The sequence below is a fragment of the Megascapheus bottae genome, chromosome 1 (genome assembly GCF_031878675.1).
Source record: "Megascapheus bottae isolate mThoBot1 chromosome 1, mThoBot2.hap1, whole genome shotgun sequence".
Taxonomy (NCBI): Eukaryota; Metazoa; Chordata; class Mammalia; order Rodentia; family Geomyidae; genus Megascapheus; species Megascapheus bottae.
In genome coordinates, this window is record NC_143509.1 from 31,445,004 (window position 1) to 31,462,505 (window position 17,502).

General features: G+C 40.4%; 1 protein-coding gene and 1 pseudogene across 1 annotated transcript; both read right to left on the bottom strand.

The window, feature by feature from the left end:
- Nucleotides 1–6,311: 6,311 nt before the first annotated feature.
- On the bottom strand, nt 6,312–6,712 carry LOC150068852 (proline-rich nuclear receptor coactivator 2-like; annotated as a pseudogene).
- A 1,016-nt stretch (nt 6,713–7,728) lies between these two features.
- On the bottom strand, nt 7,729–8,760 carry LOC150068853 (olfactory receptor 7E24-like). The gene has a single exon (XM_090329288.1). It carries the CDS (start codon nt 8,725–8,727, stop codon nt 7,729–7,731), a length of 999 nt encoding a protein of 332 aa, XP_090185414.1. The 5' UTR covers nt 8,728–8,760.
- Between the last annotated feature and the right edge of the window lie 8,742 nt (nt 8,761–17,502).

Below are 17,502 nucleotides of genomic sequence, written 5' to 3' on the forward strand. Positions count from 1 at the left end.
AGCCCAGGTCCAGATGGATTCACTGCGGAATTCTACAAGACATTTAAAGATGAAATAACACCTATACCCTTAAAACTCTTCCGAGAAATAGAAACAGAAGGAGCAATACCAAACTCATTTAATGAAGCTAATATTACTCTCATTCCCAAACCAGGGAAAGACCCAACAAAAAAAGAAAACTATCTCTCTAATGAACACAGATGTAAAACTCCTCAATAAAATATTAGCCAACAGAATCCAGAAACAAATTAAAAAATCATAACTATGATCAATTGGGCTTCATCCCACAGAGGCAAGTCTGGTTTAACATTCGCAAAGCAATCAATGTAATACATCATATCAATACAGTTAATGATTAGAATCATATGATAATTTCTCTGGACGCGGAGAAGGCATTTGACAAAATACAACATCCATTCATGTTGAAAGCACTAGAAAAAATAGGAATAAGAGGTACATTCCTCAAAATAGTGAAAGCCATATATGAAAAACCTGCAGCAAGTATTATACTAAATGGTGAAAGACTGGAACCATTCACCTTAAAATCAGGAACTAGACAGGAATGCCACTCTCTCCACTTCTCTTCAATATGGTGCTGGAACCCTTAGCCAGAGCAATAAGGCAAGAAAAGGACATCAAAGGGATCCAATTAGGGAAAGAAGAAATTAAACTATCCCTATTTGAAGATGACATGATCCTCTACTTGAGTGACCCAACAAACTCCACTCCCAAACTTCTAGAATTAATAAACCACTTTAGCAAAGTGGCAGGATACAAAATCAACCTTCAGAAATCAGTAGCCTTCTTGTACACCAACAATACACAAGCAGAACGCCAAATCAAGAAAATGATCCCATGAATTCATCCATCTTTCTTTGAAAAACTTTTATTATGGCCTCCTTTATGGCTTCTTCTTTGTCACTTATCACCTTGTTTATGGTTTCGTCTTGTTCAGCTATGGCTTCCTCCCTTATCTCTTTCTTTAACGCAGTGGGACTGCATTAAACTGCGGAGCTTTTGTATGGCAAAGGACATAGCTAGTAAATTAAATAAGAAGCCTACAGAGTGGGAGAAAATCTTCACCAACCAAACAACGGACAAAGGCCTCATATCTAAAATATATCAACAACTCAAAAAATTGAATCACTCCAAAACTAAAAGTAACAACCATCCCATTAAAAAATGGGCCAAAGACTTAAAGACAGAGTCTTCTCTGAAGAAGAAACAAAAATGGCCTATAGACACATGAAGAAATGCTCAACATCTCTGGTCATAAAAGAAATGCAAATCAAAACAACTCTAAGATTCCACCTCACTCCAGTTAGAATGGCCAGGATCAGGAAAACGAATAATAACAGATGCTGGAGGGGATGTGGCCAGGAGGGATCACTACTACACTGTTGGTGGGAGTGCAAACTCCTTCAACCACTATGGAAAGCAGTGTGGCAGTGCCTCAAAAGGCTAAACATAGAACTCCACTATGACCAAGCAATTCCACTACTTGGCATTTACCCAATCATCCAGAAAGAAGGGCATACTAAATCCACTAGCACAACAATGTTCATTGCAGCACTATTCACCATAGCAAAGATATGGAACCAACCTAGATGTCCCTCAATTGAAGAGTGGATCAACAAGTTGTGGTATTTGTACACAATGGAATTCTATGCTGCTGTCAGAAAGGATGACATTGCCCCATTTGTTAGGAAATGGAAAGACTTAGAAAAAATCATATTTAGTGAAGTAAGCCAGACTCAAAGGAACTTAGGCTCACTGGTTTCCCTCATTTGTCATAATCAGTAGAAACCTTGGGCTCTACTAGCAGAGATCTGCAATAGAGCAAAATCCCAATACATAAGGCCATATAGTATGAAGCTAATTGAAAGGACCTCCAGGATATTGAAACAAAAGCCATATAATGAACGATTGTTGTCCTTAATGTACTATGTTGTCTCTCATCTCCTTTGCTGTCACTTGGTCATCTCATATTGTTACTGTATCTCACTTTGTTATCTGATATATTGAATTTAGTTGTACTTGGATATTTGAAATTTGATAGGGAAGGGGGGGAACCAAGACAGGTGGGGGGCGGGGGGTAGGGTAATGGGTACCAAGACATGTGAAAGGGTATCAATGTATGTGAATTAATGCACCTTCTATCTGGCAAATATCATGTAACCCTTTTACTAATTACAATAAAAAAAGATGAAGGGGGGGTGGGGGGAGGGAAATAGGGACCAAAACATGTGAAAGGGTATCAATGTATGTGAATTAATGCATCTTCTATCTCGCAAATATCATGTAACCCTTCTATTAGTTACAATAAAAATATATGAAAAAAAATAAAAATAAATGTAATTTGAAAAAAAAGAAAATGATCCCATTTGCAATAGAATAAAATGCTTAGGAATATACGTAACAAAAGATGTAAAGGAATTATTCAATGAAAACTATAAAAGCCTAATGAAAGAAATTAAAGAGGACACTAAGAAATGGAAAGACATCCCATGCTCATGGCTAGGGAAAACCAACGTAGTGAAAATGGCTATACTGCCAAAATTGATATACAAATTCAATGCAATCCCCATCAAAATCCCAAAGACATTCTTTATAGAAATAGAAGATATAATCCAAAGATTCATATGGAACAAGAAAAGACCTAGAATAGCCAAAACAATTCTAGGCAAAAAGAGCAATGCTGGTGGTATTACAATACCAGACTTCAAACTCTACTATAGAGCCATAGTAACAAAAACTGCTTGGTACTGGCACAAAAACAGACCAGAAGATCAGTGGAACAGAATAGAAGACCCAGAAAGAGAACCATATACCTATAGGCAACTTGTATTTGACAAAGGAGCCAAGGATATACAGTGGAACAAACACAGTCTATTCAATTATTGGTACTGGCAAAACTGGGCAGCCACATGCAGAAAACTAAAAATTGACCCTAGCCTTTCGCCATGCACAAGCATTCACTCAAAGTGGATCAAAAACCTCAACGTCAGACCGGAAACCGTGAAATTGCTACATGATAAAGTGGGAGAGACACTGGAACTCATAGGCACAGGCAACAGATTCCTGAACAGAATCCCAGGGTCACAACAGATTGGAGAGAGACTCAATAAATGGGACTACCTAAAAATAAAAAGTTTCTGTACAGATCAAAACATAGTTGCAAAAGTAGAGAGACAGCCAGCCAACTGGGAAAAGATATTCACCAACAATACATCTGACAAATGCTTAATATCCAGTATCTACAGGGAACTCAAGAAACTAATCCAACGAAAATGCAATAAACCATTCACTAAGTGGGCAAGGGAACTAAAGAGAGACTTATCAGAAGAAGAGATTAAAATGGCAGAAAAGCATATGAGAAAATGTTCATCATCTATGGTCATAAAGGGAATGCAAATAAAAACAACCCTAAGATACCACCTTACCCCAACAAGAATGGCCAAGATTTTGAACTCAGACAATGACGGTTGCTGGTGGGGTTGTATATAGAAAGAAATCCTACTATACTGCTGGTGGGAATGTAGACTAGTTCAGCCACTCTGGAAAGCAGTGTGGAGGTTTCTTAAAGACCTTCCCTATAATCCCGCCATACCACTTCTGGGCATCTATCCTGAACATCATGACCCAGGATATTATAAGGACACCTGCTCAGCTATGCTCATCTCTGCACTATTCACAATACCCAGGTGATGGAAACAATCCAGATGCCCTACTGCAGATGAATGGATACAGAAAATGTGGTATATATACACAGTGGAATTCTACATAGCCAATAGACAAGATAAAATAATGGCATTAGCAGGGAAGTGGATGAATCTAGAGCAAATCATGTTGACTTAAACAAGTCAAGACCTAAGGAACAAAAGGCGCATGGTACCCTTAATATGTGGCTATTAAATCCAAAGAGTACAAGAGCGAGGACTCAACTGCATACCCAAAGCTATGGACATGGTAATGGAAATACAAACATAACTATATAGACAAAAAACCTATGACTCTATAGACATAATGTTTTATTTCATAAATTAATATGTTTCTATGACATACAAACCCTTAGCCTAATTTTGATTAAGTTCTAAATACTAAGTCCCAATGATTTAAATAGAGATTCCCTCCTTGAACACTTGTTTGTTAAACTTGTCATTTAAAATATGATGTAAATATCAACGTTAGTAAATTCTCTAATAAAAAAATAAAAAAGGCAAATTAACAATACAAGGAGAGTTTGGAGGTATCGATCAGTTGGTAGAATCCTAACCTTAATCCTCAGATCTTATGCTTAGTAGCTACTGGCATGATCCACCGTGCCCAGAAAAATTCCAATTCTTTCTTTCTTAAATCAGGCAACCAGAATAAGTGGGTGACTATACCTTTGTTAGAAGCCCTGTTTTTTTCTGTTTTTATTTCATATATTTTTATTGTAATTCATAGAAGGGTTACATTATTTTCACCAGATAGAAGGTGAATAACTTCACAAACATTGATACCCTTTCTCATGACATGGTTCCCATTTCCTCCCACCCTTCCCCCATCTTGATTAACCCCTTCCCTATCCAATTTCAAATAACCAATTAAGCACATATAAAATATATCAGATAACATAGTCAGATACTGTAACAATATAAGATAACCAAGGGAGAACAAAAGAGATGAGAGATAACATAGTACATTAAAGACAACAATAACTCATTCTATGGCTTTTGTTTCTATATCCTAGAGGTCCTTTCATTTAGTGTCATATTCTATGGCCTTATGTATCTAGGTTTTGCTCTATTGCAAATCTCTGCTAGGAGAGCCCAAGGTTTCTACTGATTATGACAAATGAGGGAAACCATGGACCCTATTTCCTTTGAGTCTGGCTTACTTCACTCAATGTGATTTTTTTCTAAGTCTTTCCATTTCCTAACAAATTGGGTGATGTCATTCTTTCTGAGAGCAGCTAGAATTGCATTGTGTACAAATACCACATCTTGTTGATCCACTCATCAACTGAGGGACATCTGGGTTGGTTCCCTATCTTTGCTATGGTAAATAGTGTAGAAGCCCTGTTTTTGTGATTGTCTCAACCTCTATAATGTTCCAAATGTAGAGCTAACATGTACCATTTTACATTAATTTGGAATTTTACTCAATAGAATTGAGTAAAAAACCCAATGCTGCCATAATAAATATGTAATCGGTAGCACATGTATACAGTATGTTCATAAACATATATATATGTATATATATATATATATTGGCAGTCCTGGGCTTGAGCTCAGATCCTGATCCCTGTCCTTGGACTTTCTCAAGGCTAGAGCTCCACCAATTGAGCCTCAGCACTACTTCCGGTGACATTTACATATTTTATAATATGAATAAGTAATAAACAATGATATTTACATATTTATAGCCTTTATTGTTGAATATATTTTAATATATATAAGACATTCAAATTATAACATTTATTACTTGTATTTTATCACTGTATTAAATATTATTTTACCTTTATATATACAGTCCCTATCCTATTTCAAATAAACAAATAAACATATATACAATATATCAGATAACAAGGTACAAATGTCTTCAATTTTTTTTTTGTGGGTCATGGAGCTTGAACTCGGCCTGGGCACTGTCCCTGAGCTCTTCAGTTCAAGGTTACCACCCTACCCCTGGGCCTGGGTATTGTCCCTGAGCTCTTCAGCCCAACCCTGAGCCAAGCTCCATTTCACATTTTCTATAGATTATAGATAAGAATCGCTGTTTTTTGTGCATTTTTTCTTTTTGGCCAGTCCTGGGCTTGATCTCAGGGCCTGAGCACTGTCCTTGGGCTTTTCTCAAGAATAGAGCTCTACCCCTTGAGCCACAGCACCACTTTCGACTTTTTCTATGTATGTGGTACAGAGGAATTGAACCCCGGTTTTGGTGCATGCTAGGCAAGCACTCTACCACTAGACCAAACTCCTGGCCCTTCTTTGTATATTTTTACAAGTCAACTTGATCCGCAAACTGTAGGTTGTTATCTCTCCCAGTAGAAAGATGAATAATTCCTTTAACATTCCTCCCAATCTAATCTTCAGTAATTTAACTTGCCAATTACTCCATTGAGAGCACTTACTTCCAAGTAGAATCATTTCGTTAGCTGAGGTCTCACTGGTACTATTACACAGTGCACATTAAAACATGAGAGAGCCTATGCTTTGACATCATTAGCAGTTTTCACAAATTCATTCTCTAAGGAAATTTGAGACAGGTCAAGCAGCATTTACAATTGTGGCTCCATCTCAAGAGTATGTAGTATGCCTGCACTTTCAGGTTTTCAGTTGGGAAGTCTTTGCTTCCTTATGGGAAGGATTCCAGCACAGAGAACCCAGTGGCTGGGTGGCATCGGGAGAACAGTTGGAGAGGGCACCATAGTAAATTTGGCTCCAGCATACTTCGGACTAGGTGGAGACTTCAAAAGTAAGCGAGGACTTCTTAAGTCCGAGTTCCAACCTGGATTATTTGCGAAGTTTTTGGTCTTCTGCCCATGTTGCATGGCTTGCCGTGTAGCTGCTGGCGATTTATAACCATGTCCTCTTTCTTTTCTCATAAGAACAGTCTTCAACTGGGAATTCTGATCCCTGGGCTTCTGTCTGTGGATCTGTGGCTGGTTCTCCCTGACATTTCCAGATGGAGGGTCTGGAAGGTTAGATCTCTATCCACCACCCATGTTCAGCTTCTGGGTCACCTTTCAGTGCGCTGTTCAGATTGCTGGGTTTCCACCTGGACTGTTCTTTGCGCAAATCCCAGGATAACAGGTGTTGCTTGTCTTTGTCTCCACAGAGAAGTTTTCACGGATCAGCCTGCCGCGTTCAGCCTAAGAACTGAGAGCCAAGGTCTGAGTCTCCTCAGCACACAAGCTGGCGAGGAGTCCTGGCAGCTTGAAACTCCCTGGATGGCAGTGGCTGTCTTCTGATGTGGAGGCATCCTCCTGTCCAGGGGAAGACCAAGGCTCCGATGGAGCGTGGCCTGGAAGGTCTATGGAGCTGGCTGTGGATGGCCTGAGCCTCAGACCCAACTCCTGCCTATAAAATGGAGAGGGTAGCTGGCTACAGATCTCTCCAGCTAATCAAGGCGCCACTCTATGCCCTGTGGGTGTGGCCAGTGGGAAGAGAAGTTGTTTTCATTTGCATTATCAGAGATGTTGAGCATTTCTTCATGTGTCTATAGGCCACTCTTATTTCCTCTTCAGAGAAGTCTCTCTTTAAATTGTTCTTTTTTCCAGTCCTGGGTACTGACTACTGTCCTTGGGAAGTGACATTCATTTTTCATAACTAAGGCAATCCACATGTATAATTATAGCCACAGGTGCCTGAAAATGGGCTATCAAGGCCTAGGCTTGAAAAGAAAATGAAGAGAGGTACCAGGATGAAGACCTTGGCTCTCTGAGCACATTTGACCATCTTCAGTCCCACAAGTCACAAAATACCTTCCTTCCTCAAGCATACCTGCAGTTGTTGCTCTGTAGATCATTTACTTTGTAATGTTTGCAAGACAGTAGACTAAGTCTTGAATATGACAGACTTCAGGAAACATTCAAGATCCAAAGTATAGGTGTTCTCAAATAAAGCAATGTTCACACGTGCAATATCACTATCACAACCACCACCACCACCACCACCACCACCACCACCACCACCATCATCATCACTGAAACCACCAAAATTCATACGTATGTTTACAATTCTAATTTCTTGGATTTTGCAGATTTCCCTGATCTACAAACCAAAATGAGATGAATATATATTCATATATATATATCTGTATTATTCTCAGCAGGCTCTGAAGGGCGCTTTTGATGTCTTTGTTCCTCAAACTGTAGATGAAGGGGTTCAGCATGGGGGTGACCACTGTGTATATCACTGAGGCCACTGTTACCTTCCCAGGGACGTGTGAAACAACTGAACTACAGTAGGCTCCCACACCTGTCCCATAAAACAAGCACACGACAGATAGGTGAGAGCCACAGGTGGAGAAGGCTTTGTGTTTCCCACTGGCTGATGGGACTTGGAGGACAGAAGAAACAATGTGAACGTAAGAGTACAGGATGCCTGAGACAGGGAGCCCACCAAAGACTGCAGCAATAAGAAAGACGAATATGTCTGCAGTGGATGTGTAATCACAGGCCAGCTTCAGGAGCTGAGGAGGGTCACAGAAGAAATTGGGAATTTCTACATCTGTACAGAAGGTAAATTGGGACACCACCAAACAATGGGCCAGGGAGTCCAAGAGACTGATGGACAATGACAGAAGGAACAAAAAGGCACAGAGGTGGGGATTCATAATGATGGGGTAGTGGAGAGGGTGACAGATGGCCACCAAGCGGTCAAAGGCCATCACCGTCAGGAGTAGACTGTCCAAGCAAGCAAACACAGCCAAAAAGGCCACTTGGGTCAGGCAGCCAGCGTAGCTGATGGAATTGCTGTGAGTTTGCAGGTTCGCCAGCATCTTGGGGACAGTGGTAGAGATGAATCCAATGTCAGCCAAGGAGAGGTTGCTGAGGAAGAAGTACATAGGGGTGTGGAGGTGGGGGTCAGAGGTGACGGCCAGGATGATGAGCAGATTTCCGAACATGGTGATTAGGTAGATGGATAGGAATAGCACAAAGAGGATGGGTTGCAGGTCTGGATCCTCTGAGAAGAGGAGGGAAAATTCCGGGATCCTCGTTAAGTTCTCTGGCTCCATGTTCCTAGGACACCTTTTGAAGAAAGGATAGATTATTGGAATAAATAAAGAAGTATGCATGCAACCAGGTAATGGTCTGCAAAACTTTCTTCAGTGGATCCTACATAATTCATCATATCCCCATGTGTGTGTGTCTCTATGTGTATGTATATATGTGTGTCTGTATATATATACATATATATATATAATTATATGCATACATAGAGAGTTTACTTGTTGATTTGTAGGCACATACAGGTATATGCATATGATCATATAAAATAATATTTTATGAAATGAACTCCCAGAAAAGGAAATGAGATAATTGTTAAATATATTTTTATTGTAATTAATAGAAGGGTTACATTATATTCACCAGATAGAAGGTGCATTGCTTCACAAACATTGACACCCTTTCTCATGATTTTGTCCTCATTTCCCTCTCCCCCACCCCTCTCCTCATCTTGTTTTCCCCCTTCCCTACTCCATTTCAAATAAACAAATAAGCATATATACAATATATCAGATAACAAGGAAAGATACTGTAACAATATGAGATAACCAAGGACAACAAAAGAGATGAGAAATAACATAGTACATTAAGAACAATAGTCACACATTATATGGGTCTTATTTCCATATCCCTGAGGTCCTTTCATTTAGCCTCATCCTATATGGCCTTATGTATCTAAGTTTTGCCCTATTGGAAGTCTCTGCTAGGAGAGCCCAAGGTTTCTACTAATTATGACAAATGAGGGAAACCATTGAACCTATGTTCCTTTCAGTCTGGCTTACTTCACTTAATAGGATTTTTTTCTATGTCATCCCAGGAAATGAGATAATTTTTAATTGCCATTGTTGTTTTCTTTTCCTTTTGTTTGTTAGTTTGCTTGTATTTGGGTGCATAGAGGGCACAGAACAAGTTGAACAAATACACCAGTTACACTAACTAGACACTGTGTGGAATATGAACTGTATATCTTGTGGGTGGGGATGGGAAGGAAAAACTGGGTGAGAGTGGGGGAAGATGAAACACGGTTCATAAAGAATTGTACTATTACCTGATTTACGTAGCTGCAAACTCTCTGGATATCACTTCTACAATAAAAATAAAAATAAACTCTAAAACAAGTTAGTCAGACCTGAGCACTGAAACAATTAAAGTAAGGTTTCACTGTGTGTTTTTTTCAGACGATTACACACAGGGTGCAGCTGCCTTTGTGGGTTGATTCTGTGGATCTTTTCAGAAACGGAAGTGTAGCTCAGTGGTCCACAACTTATCCTGCAGGTCTAAGACCCTGGGGCAACCTGTAGTACTAAATAAAAGGAAAGAAAGACTTGAAGAACTGAGGGGGAAAGGGAGGGAAAAAAGAAGGGAGGGAGGAAAGATGAAAAGGAAGAAAAAGAAGGGAAGAAGGGTAGAAGGAAGGAAAGCAGGGAGATAGACGGGAATGAGTGAGAAGGGAGGAAGAGAGGAATGAATAAAGTAAGGAAGGCAGGGACAAAAGAAGGAGGGAGGAAATGATGGAAGAAAGAAAGAATGGAAAGGTGGAAGAAAAGGAGGGAAGGGAAGGAGGATAGTAGGAAGGAAAGAGGAAGAAAGATAGGAAAAAATAAGGGAGGGAAGGAGAAATGGAAGAAAAGAAGGAAGAAGGAGGAAGACAGAGGGAGGGAGGGACGGAAAGAGAAAGGAAGGGCTGGAGGAAGGAAAGAACGAAAGAAAGGGAGGAAAGGAGAAAGAGGTGGAAGGAAGGGAGGATTGGAAGGTGTGAAGAAGGGAGGAAGGAGAGAGAGAAAGTGGCTGGAGATACGGACGTGCCTTGGAGAGGACTGAGCTTGCTCAGCCTCTGTCTTTCTGGTTGGAGTGAGACATTTCCCTGTGCATATGCTTTTACTGAAGTCTGTTACTATACAGCTCAGGTTTGTAGACACCAAAAGTGAGAACAAAATAAATAAACTTCAAGTATAAAATTTCCCTGCATGTGGGAACTCATTCCAGTGATACCTTGTAGACTGGAAAAGGACCTTGTATCTTCTAATACTCCTCCATTCTAGTTGGCTCTGACAACAACTTTTTCATTAACTTTCTACTACATGTTATTGCCTTCTTGTCCCTCCCCTTAGAGAACTTAGGCCAAACAACACTTCGAGACAGCCAGTGTAAAGAACACAAGAAAGTGCCTGCTCTCTACCTTTGGAGAGAAACCTTGGAATAGGAAATATATATATATAATGTATAAATATATTATTTTTTTCAAACTGGATGTTGGTGGTGGCTCACAGCTGCAATCCTTGCTCTCAGGCTGTTGAGATCATGGTTTGAAGTCAGCTCAGGCAGGCAAAGATTGTGAGACTCATGTCTCCAATTAACCAATAAAAGACGAAAGAGTGAGGGAGAAGGAAGGCAGGAAGGAAAAAAGGAGGAAGGAAGGAATAAAAGGGAGGTGTGGGTCAAGTGGTAGAGCACTTGTTTTGAGGGGTGGGGGAAAGGCTCAGATACAGTGTCAGGAGAACAAGCACCAATTCTGCCACGCAGCAAAGATTTGGGACAAAAGGTTTATTGATGCTGACATCTACCTGCCCTGTCTTGGCCCAATCTGGGCCAAGATTAGAACATCTGGGAATAAAAGGCCAATCTCTGGCACAAGGGATTTCCAATAACCACAGGGGAGGTAATTGATACAATCTGCACAAAAAAACCCCAAGATTCAGAAAGAAATACTTGAGAGAAAACACCATTTAAACAAGAGGAGGAAATTTCAGAATCCAAACAAGTCCCTGGTGTCCACCTTTCAGAGAAGAAAGCATGAGACATTTCTTTTTTTTGCCAGACCTGGGGTTTAAACTCAAGGACTGGGCACTGTCCCTGAGTTTTTAGTGCTCAAGGCTGGCATTCTACCCTTGAGCCACAGTTGCACTTCTGGTCTTTTGGTGGTTAAATAGAGAAAAGGTTCTATGATTCTCATAGACTTTGCCATCTAGGCTGACTTTAAACCATGATTCTGATGTTTCAGCCTCCTGAATAGCTAGGATTAAAGGGATAAGGCACCAGTGCCTCATTCTCCAGTGACTCATTTGTAGCAGACCCTCACAAGAACAGTCCTGAGAAAACAGACTGTGAGACTATCTGATGACACCTCAGAACAGTTCTGAAAAGAACCTGTCACTTGAGACACTTTTATCTATGCGTATCTTCCCCCCACCCCGACCCTGATTATCCTATAAAAACTTAGGCAAATATACATACCAGGAAGATGGCAGGAAATTGGCTAAAATGTGTACCTTTGTCCAGCTCTACCATTTAATAAAATCTATTTCTGACAGTCAGAAGCAATTTAAAAAAATTGAAATAGCTGAAGGAAAGAATCAAAACACAACAGAAACAATAGCAATAAAATAATAAAATTAAGCTCTTAATAATGAAATGTCTAAAATAACATTCCCCAATTCTCTGAATCGGTCACCATGTTTAGTCACATAGAGTGTCATGATTTTTTTTCTGCTGGGTCTCAGTGCATTTGAAAGGAGTAGAGAGAATTGAGATGACAACGTGAAGAACTTGTCCAGGGACCCACCGGTGACACAGGTCACAGAAGCATTCAGCATTGAAATCTGGGCCTCTGAGGTCCAACACTAAACTCCAGAAGTGTGAATCAGGGGCCAGGATGTTGGCTTAGTGGTGGAGTGCTCTTCTAGCATGCACAAAGCCTCAGGTTCAACTCCTCGGTACCACATATGTACAAAAAACCAGAAGTGGTGCTGTGGTTCAAGTGGTAGAGCTCGAGCCTTGAGAAAGCCCAAGGACAGTGCTCAGGCCCTGAATTCAAGCCCCAGGACTGGTGAAAAAATGTGAAAGCAGAAAACTAGAGTTTGTTCTCAACTTTCCTAAGGTATATTATATAGAGAGTTACATGTATGCATTTCCATAATGATTTTTTGTTGTCCATGAAGAGTAACACAGCACAGAGATCCTTCAGAGATGGGCCCAGGAATGATATCATGGGTGAGGATGGCTGGGAACAGCAGAGACAAAACCTTGGAGCAATAGGGAAGAAACACAGAGTCTCTGAACCATTTCTGTGGCTCCCCCAGTAATAGCAGCCCTGCTTCATGGAATTGTTACAGCCCAGACACCCACACATCTCCCTGGTGGTACAGAAAACACCCAGAGGAAACACACAGACATCACCATTGCCCATGGCAACAGGAACACAAATATCATAGTGAGTTAGTAGAAAAGAGACAGGCTCTGTGGGAGGGGCCATGGGGTCTTGTTATCTAGATTCAAACCTGACTGCATCTACTGAATATGAGAACAATGATAAACATTACCAGAAGAATTCAATTTCAGCTGGCTGCCAGTGGCTCATGCATGTGATCCTAGCTATTATGTAGCATGATCTGAGGATGGTGGTTCAAAGCCAGCCTAGACAGGAAAGTCCTTGAGACTCCTCTGTGCCTTTAGACCTGGAAATGGGGCTGTGGCTCAAGTGGTAGAGTGCCAGCCTTCAGAGAAATAGCTCAGGGATGAGGGAAGGGTGACAATGTGACAAAAGAAATGTACTCTTTTCTTAACTCATGCAACTGTAACCCCTCTGTACATAACCTTTATACTAACCATACAAAATATACTTAAAAGGCTGAGGGATGGCGTCCAGGGCTTGAATTTGAACTCTAGGACACTTTTTCTTACACACACACACACACACACACACACACACACACACAACCCTCCTATCATAAGTCTGTGGATATCTTTATCATAGAACATGTAGTGACACAGATTTTTTTTTCACTTGCCTACTCCATGAAAAAGCTATCTGAGAGTCATGAATGTGGAAGGCCCAGGATACATAAGGTTTATTACATCATGGTGAAGATCATCAACACTATCATGATGATTTTAGAGGTGGGAATATGATAATGCTCCTTCATCCTCTCTGGGTGGAGAGTCTGATTAATTGGAACAAGTATGGGAGGCAAACAGTGCAGTCATTGGAGACCTCTCTTCCCTACTGTAAGTCAGAATATAAACAGCCTAGCGCTGTGAGATAAACTCTGCCTCCTGGTAATCGTCCTGTCCAGTGACCCCAGCTGGGCTCTCAGCATGGTGACCAAGCCAGGTCACTGCCGTCCCTTCTCTAGCCAGTTGTCCAGTAGCACTTACGTGGCTGCACTGTGTCTTTGCTGAGAGGAGACCACAGGACTCTTGTCATTTTTTCTTGGTGTGAGATGCCTGCCTCCGTGCTCCGGGCTGGCAGGAAGTCAGGACCACACAGAAGTCCTCTGGTTCTGCTGCTGAGCCTGGCAGAAGGACACACTGCCACACACACCGTGGGTCTCCAAGGAGCCAGTTGTAGGGTGGGGATTCAGAATGTGTTCTTATACCAGCTGAACTGGAAGCTCAGTGCAGAGAGCTTCTCATTAGTGGAGTTGGTCCAGGGATCCTCATTGTTAAGGACCCACTAATCCCCATGGAGAAGGGAAGGGAGAAAGTTAATTGCTAAGAAGATTCTGGCCTTCTTTACCTCACATGGAAGCCAAATGATCCCCTTCTGATGTCTAAGTAGCAGGGCTTTTATATAATTCAGACCCTAATTTTTTTTTGTGTTCTGGTGCTTAAGCTCAGGGCCTGTGTGCTGCCCCTGAACTTTTGTGCTCAAGAAGTGAGCTCTAGGGCCGGGAGTTTGGCCTAGTGGTTAAAGTGCTTGCCTAGCATGCATGAAGACCCGGGTTCGATTCCTCGGTACCACATACATAGAGAAAAGTCGGAAGTGGTGCTGAGGCTCAAGTGGTAGAGCTCTAGCCTTGAGAAAGTCCAAGGACAGTGCTCAGGCCCTGAGCTCAAGGCCAGGACTGGCAAAAAAAAAAAAGAAGTGAGCTCTACCATTCCTGTCATAGCTCCAGTTTCAGTTTGTGGTGATCAGTTGTAGATCAGGTTTTCGGAGACTTTCCTGCTTTTTACTGCCATCCTCAGATCTCAGCCTCCTGAATAATAGGGCTGCAGATGTGAGTCTCAGTCACTAAGCACACAGTTTTTTCAATGGAAGTGGGATTTCTTTGAAAGAAAAAACAACCTTTCTTCCTATCTTTATTATCATTCAATAGATCCAGAAAATGGTTTCAACTTAACATGACAAGTTTGAAGATAATAAATCTTTTTTTTCCAGTCCTGATGCATAGCTACTCAAGGTCCTCTTCCATCCTGTGGGCTTTGTGTTCATCTTGTTAGCTATATCTTTTGCCATGCAGAAGCTTTTCAGGTTGATGCAATTCCATTTATTTAGTTTCTCATTGATTTCTTGTAATTCTGACTCTTAGGAAATTTTGACGTGGGCCCTGGAGTACTAGTGTCTTCCAAACACCTCCTGATAAGATTCCATGATATTTGGCCTTATTGAACTCTCTGATCCATTTAGACGTGATTCTGGATATGTTATAGATAGGGTCAGGAGGATAAAACTGGGAGTGACAAAAGGGGAGATATGGTTCAAAAAGTATTGTGTCCATTGCTCATTTCTTGATTCATAAAATGATATGCCCTTGTTTATGAACTCTAAATTTTTTTAAAAAGTCATTGGTTCTGGTGAAATATGATATATAAGGGTCTAGCTTCAGTTTACTACACATGTATAACTTATTATGCGAGCACCATTTGTTGAAGAGGTTGTCTTTCCTCCATCATGTGATTTTTGGTTCCCTTATCAAATATTCGGTGAGTATTGGTTTGTGGATCAATTTCTGGGTCTTCTATTGTATTCTGTTTGGTCTCAAGCCTATTCTTGAGCCAGCACTAAGGTGTTTTTTTTTATTATTATTACTACTGTGGTGTTGTTGAAATAAGCAAGGGAAGGGGGGAAAACAAGATGATTGGGAGGGGGTGGGAGAGGGAAACGGGAACAAAACCATGAGAAGGGATATCAATGTGTGAGAAGAAATGCACCGCTGTCTTGTGAATGTAACTGTAACCCTTTTATACATTAGTTCAACAATAAAATAATATTGGTATTGATAGGATTTTCCTCATTTGTTGTAAGTAAAATGTGCCTATATATCTGCAAGTCAACACAAATAGATGGTAAAAGCCAAACAAATACACTTGGACATGATACATTGTACAGGACTCTAAACATTCACTCAGTGAGACCAAGGAGATGTCTTAGGAGAGGACCAGAAATACTAGAAAGCAATGTGAATATGACCATATCAAATGGTGTGTATTGAAATGAGCTTCAAGAAATGGAAACAAGAGGTGTTTGTAATTTGCTTTCTTCCCCTCCTTGCTTGCTGTTTTTGATTTGTGCACCTTTTCTCTTATATTTAAGTTCCTGTGTTCTGGGGAGGTCAGGGAAGAAATGGTGGGACAGGATTGAAGAAATACAGCAGTGATACTCACTGGAGACTGCTGAAAGTGAACCTACAATTGGTGACAGAGTGTGTAGGGAGGGAAAATGTAGGAGAAAACAAGGGAAGATGTGACAATTTTCAAAGTGAAATTTACTAATTCCCTGACTCATGTAAAATGTAACCCTCAATACATCACCTTATAAGAACCATTATTTTCAAAACAGAAGTGATGTTTTAGAAAACCAACATTCTGTATGGATAGAAGATATCCTAGAAATAAGCCAATACAAGTATAGTTTTGTATTTCCTTGCAAGAGAATGGAAACCTATGTTGTGGAGAAGACAGGCCTTTAACTCATGGGCAAAGCCAGATAAGTAGGACAGTAAAACCAGATTCTTATTATCACCATAAACAAAACAAATCCAAATAATTAAAAAAAACCTTGGTTCTACGTCTGACACTATAGAAGGGCTAGAAGAAATCAAAACATTTGAAAGTATCAACACAGGTATAATTAATTCCTGAACTAAAAAGCAAAGGTGTCCAGAGAATAATGGCAAGAATTGACAAATGACATAATATTGCTTAAAATATTGTTTTCAAAAAGTAAAAGTTAAACCAAAACAGTTTAGAAAAACAGTAAAAATAGTCAGACATAATCTTTGCTTGAAACTCCTCTAACCAATCTTTAATTGAAATATTGAAAAACAGAGCAAATTTGCCTAGTGAATACATAGGTAAAAAGACACTTGTTAAATGAATATGTGTACAGGTCCAATAAAATACACACAGAAAGATAAAGACAAAGAAGTTCAACATCTCTGTGTGAATAAATCACCGAGACTATAAATGGAAGCCAATTAGTTCTTTAGCGTTACAGTAGCATATATGTGTCTATTGTCGGCATGCATCATGCTGCACCTTTGAGTAAACAGAATGCCTTGACTTTGTTACCTTTCCGTAGATAATTACGCCATTTTTCTAGAAGTTTACTATCAAGCTATTATCTTCAGCATAAAGAGTGGGCACTCCATTTGCTACACGCACTGTTTATGAATGTGTGTGCTATTCCTGGGGCTTGAACTCAGGGTGCTGGGAGCTGTCCTTAAAGTATTTTGCTCCATGCTGGTACTCCATCGTTTGAGCCACAGCTACACTTCCGATGTTTGGTGATTTATTGGAGAGGAGAGTTCACAGACTGCACTGTCTGGGCTGACTTCCAATGGTGATTCTCAATTCTCAGCCTTCTGAGTAGCTAGAATTACTGCTGTGAGCCACTGGCACCCGGTTGCTAAATGCACTTCTGATGTAGAATATTCTCAAGATAGCATGAGTTCTCCAGGACAGAATTTGAATGTTAAGTTAAGCTTGTGAATCTCAAAGATGTTTTCCAATGCAGACAGGTGGTTTTCATGTTTCTTTGATCCCACAGATCAAAATGGAAAACC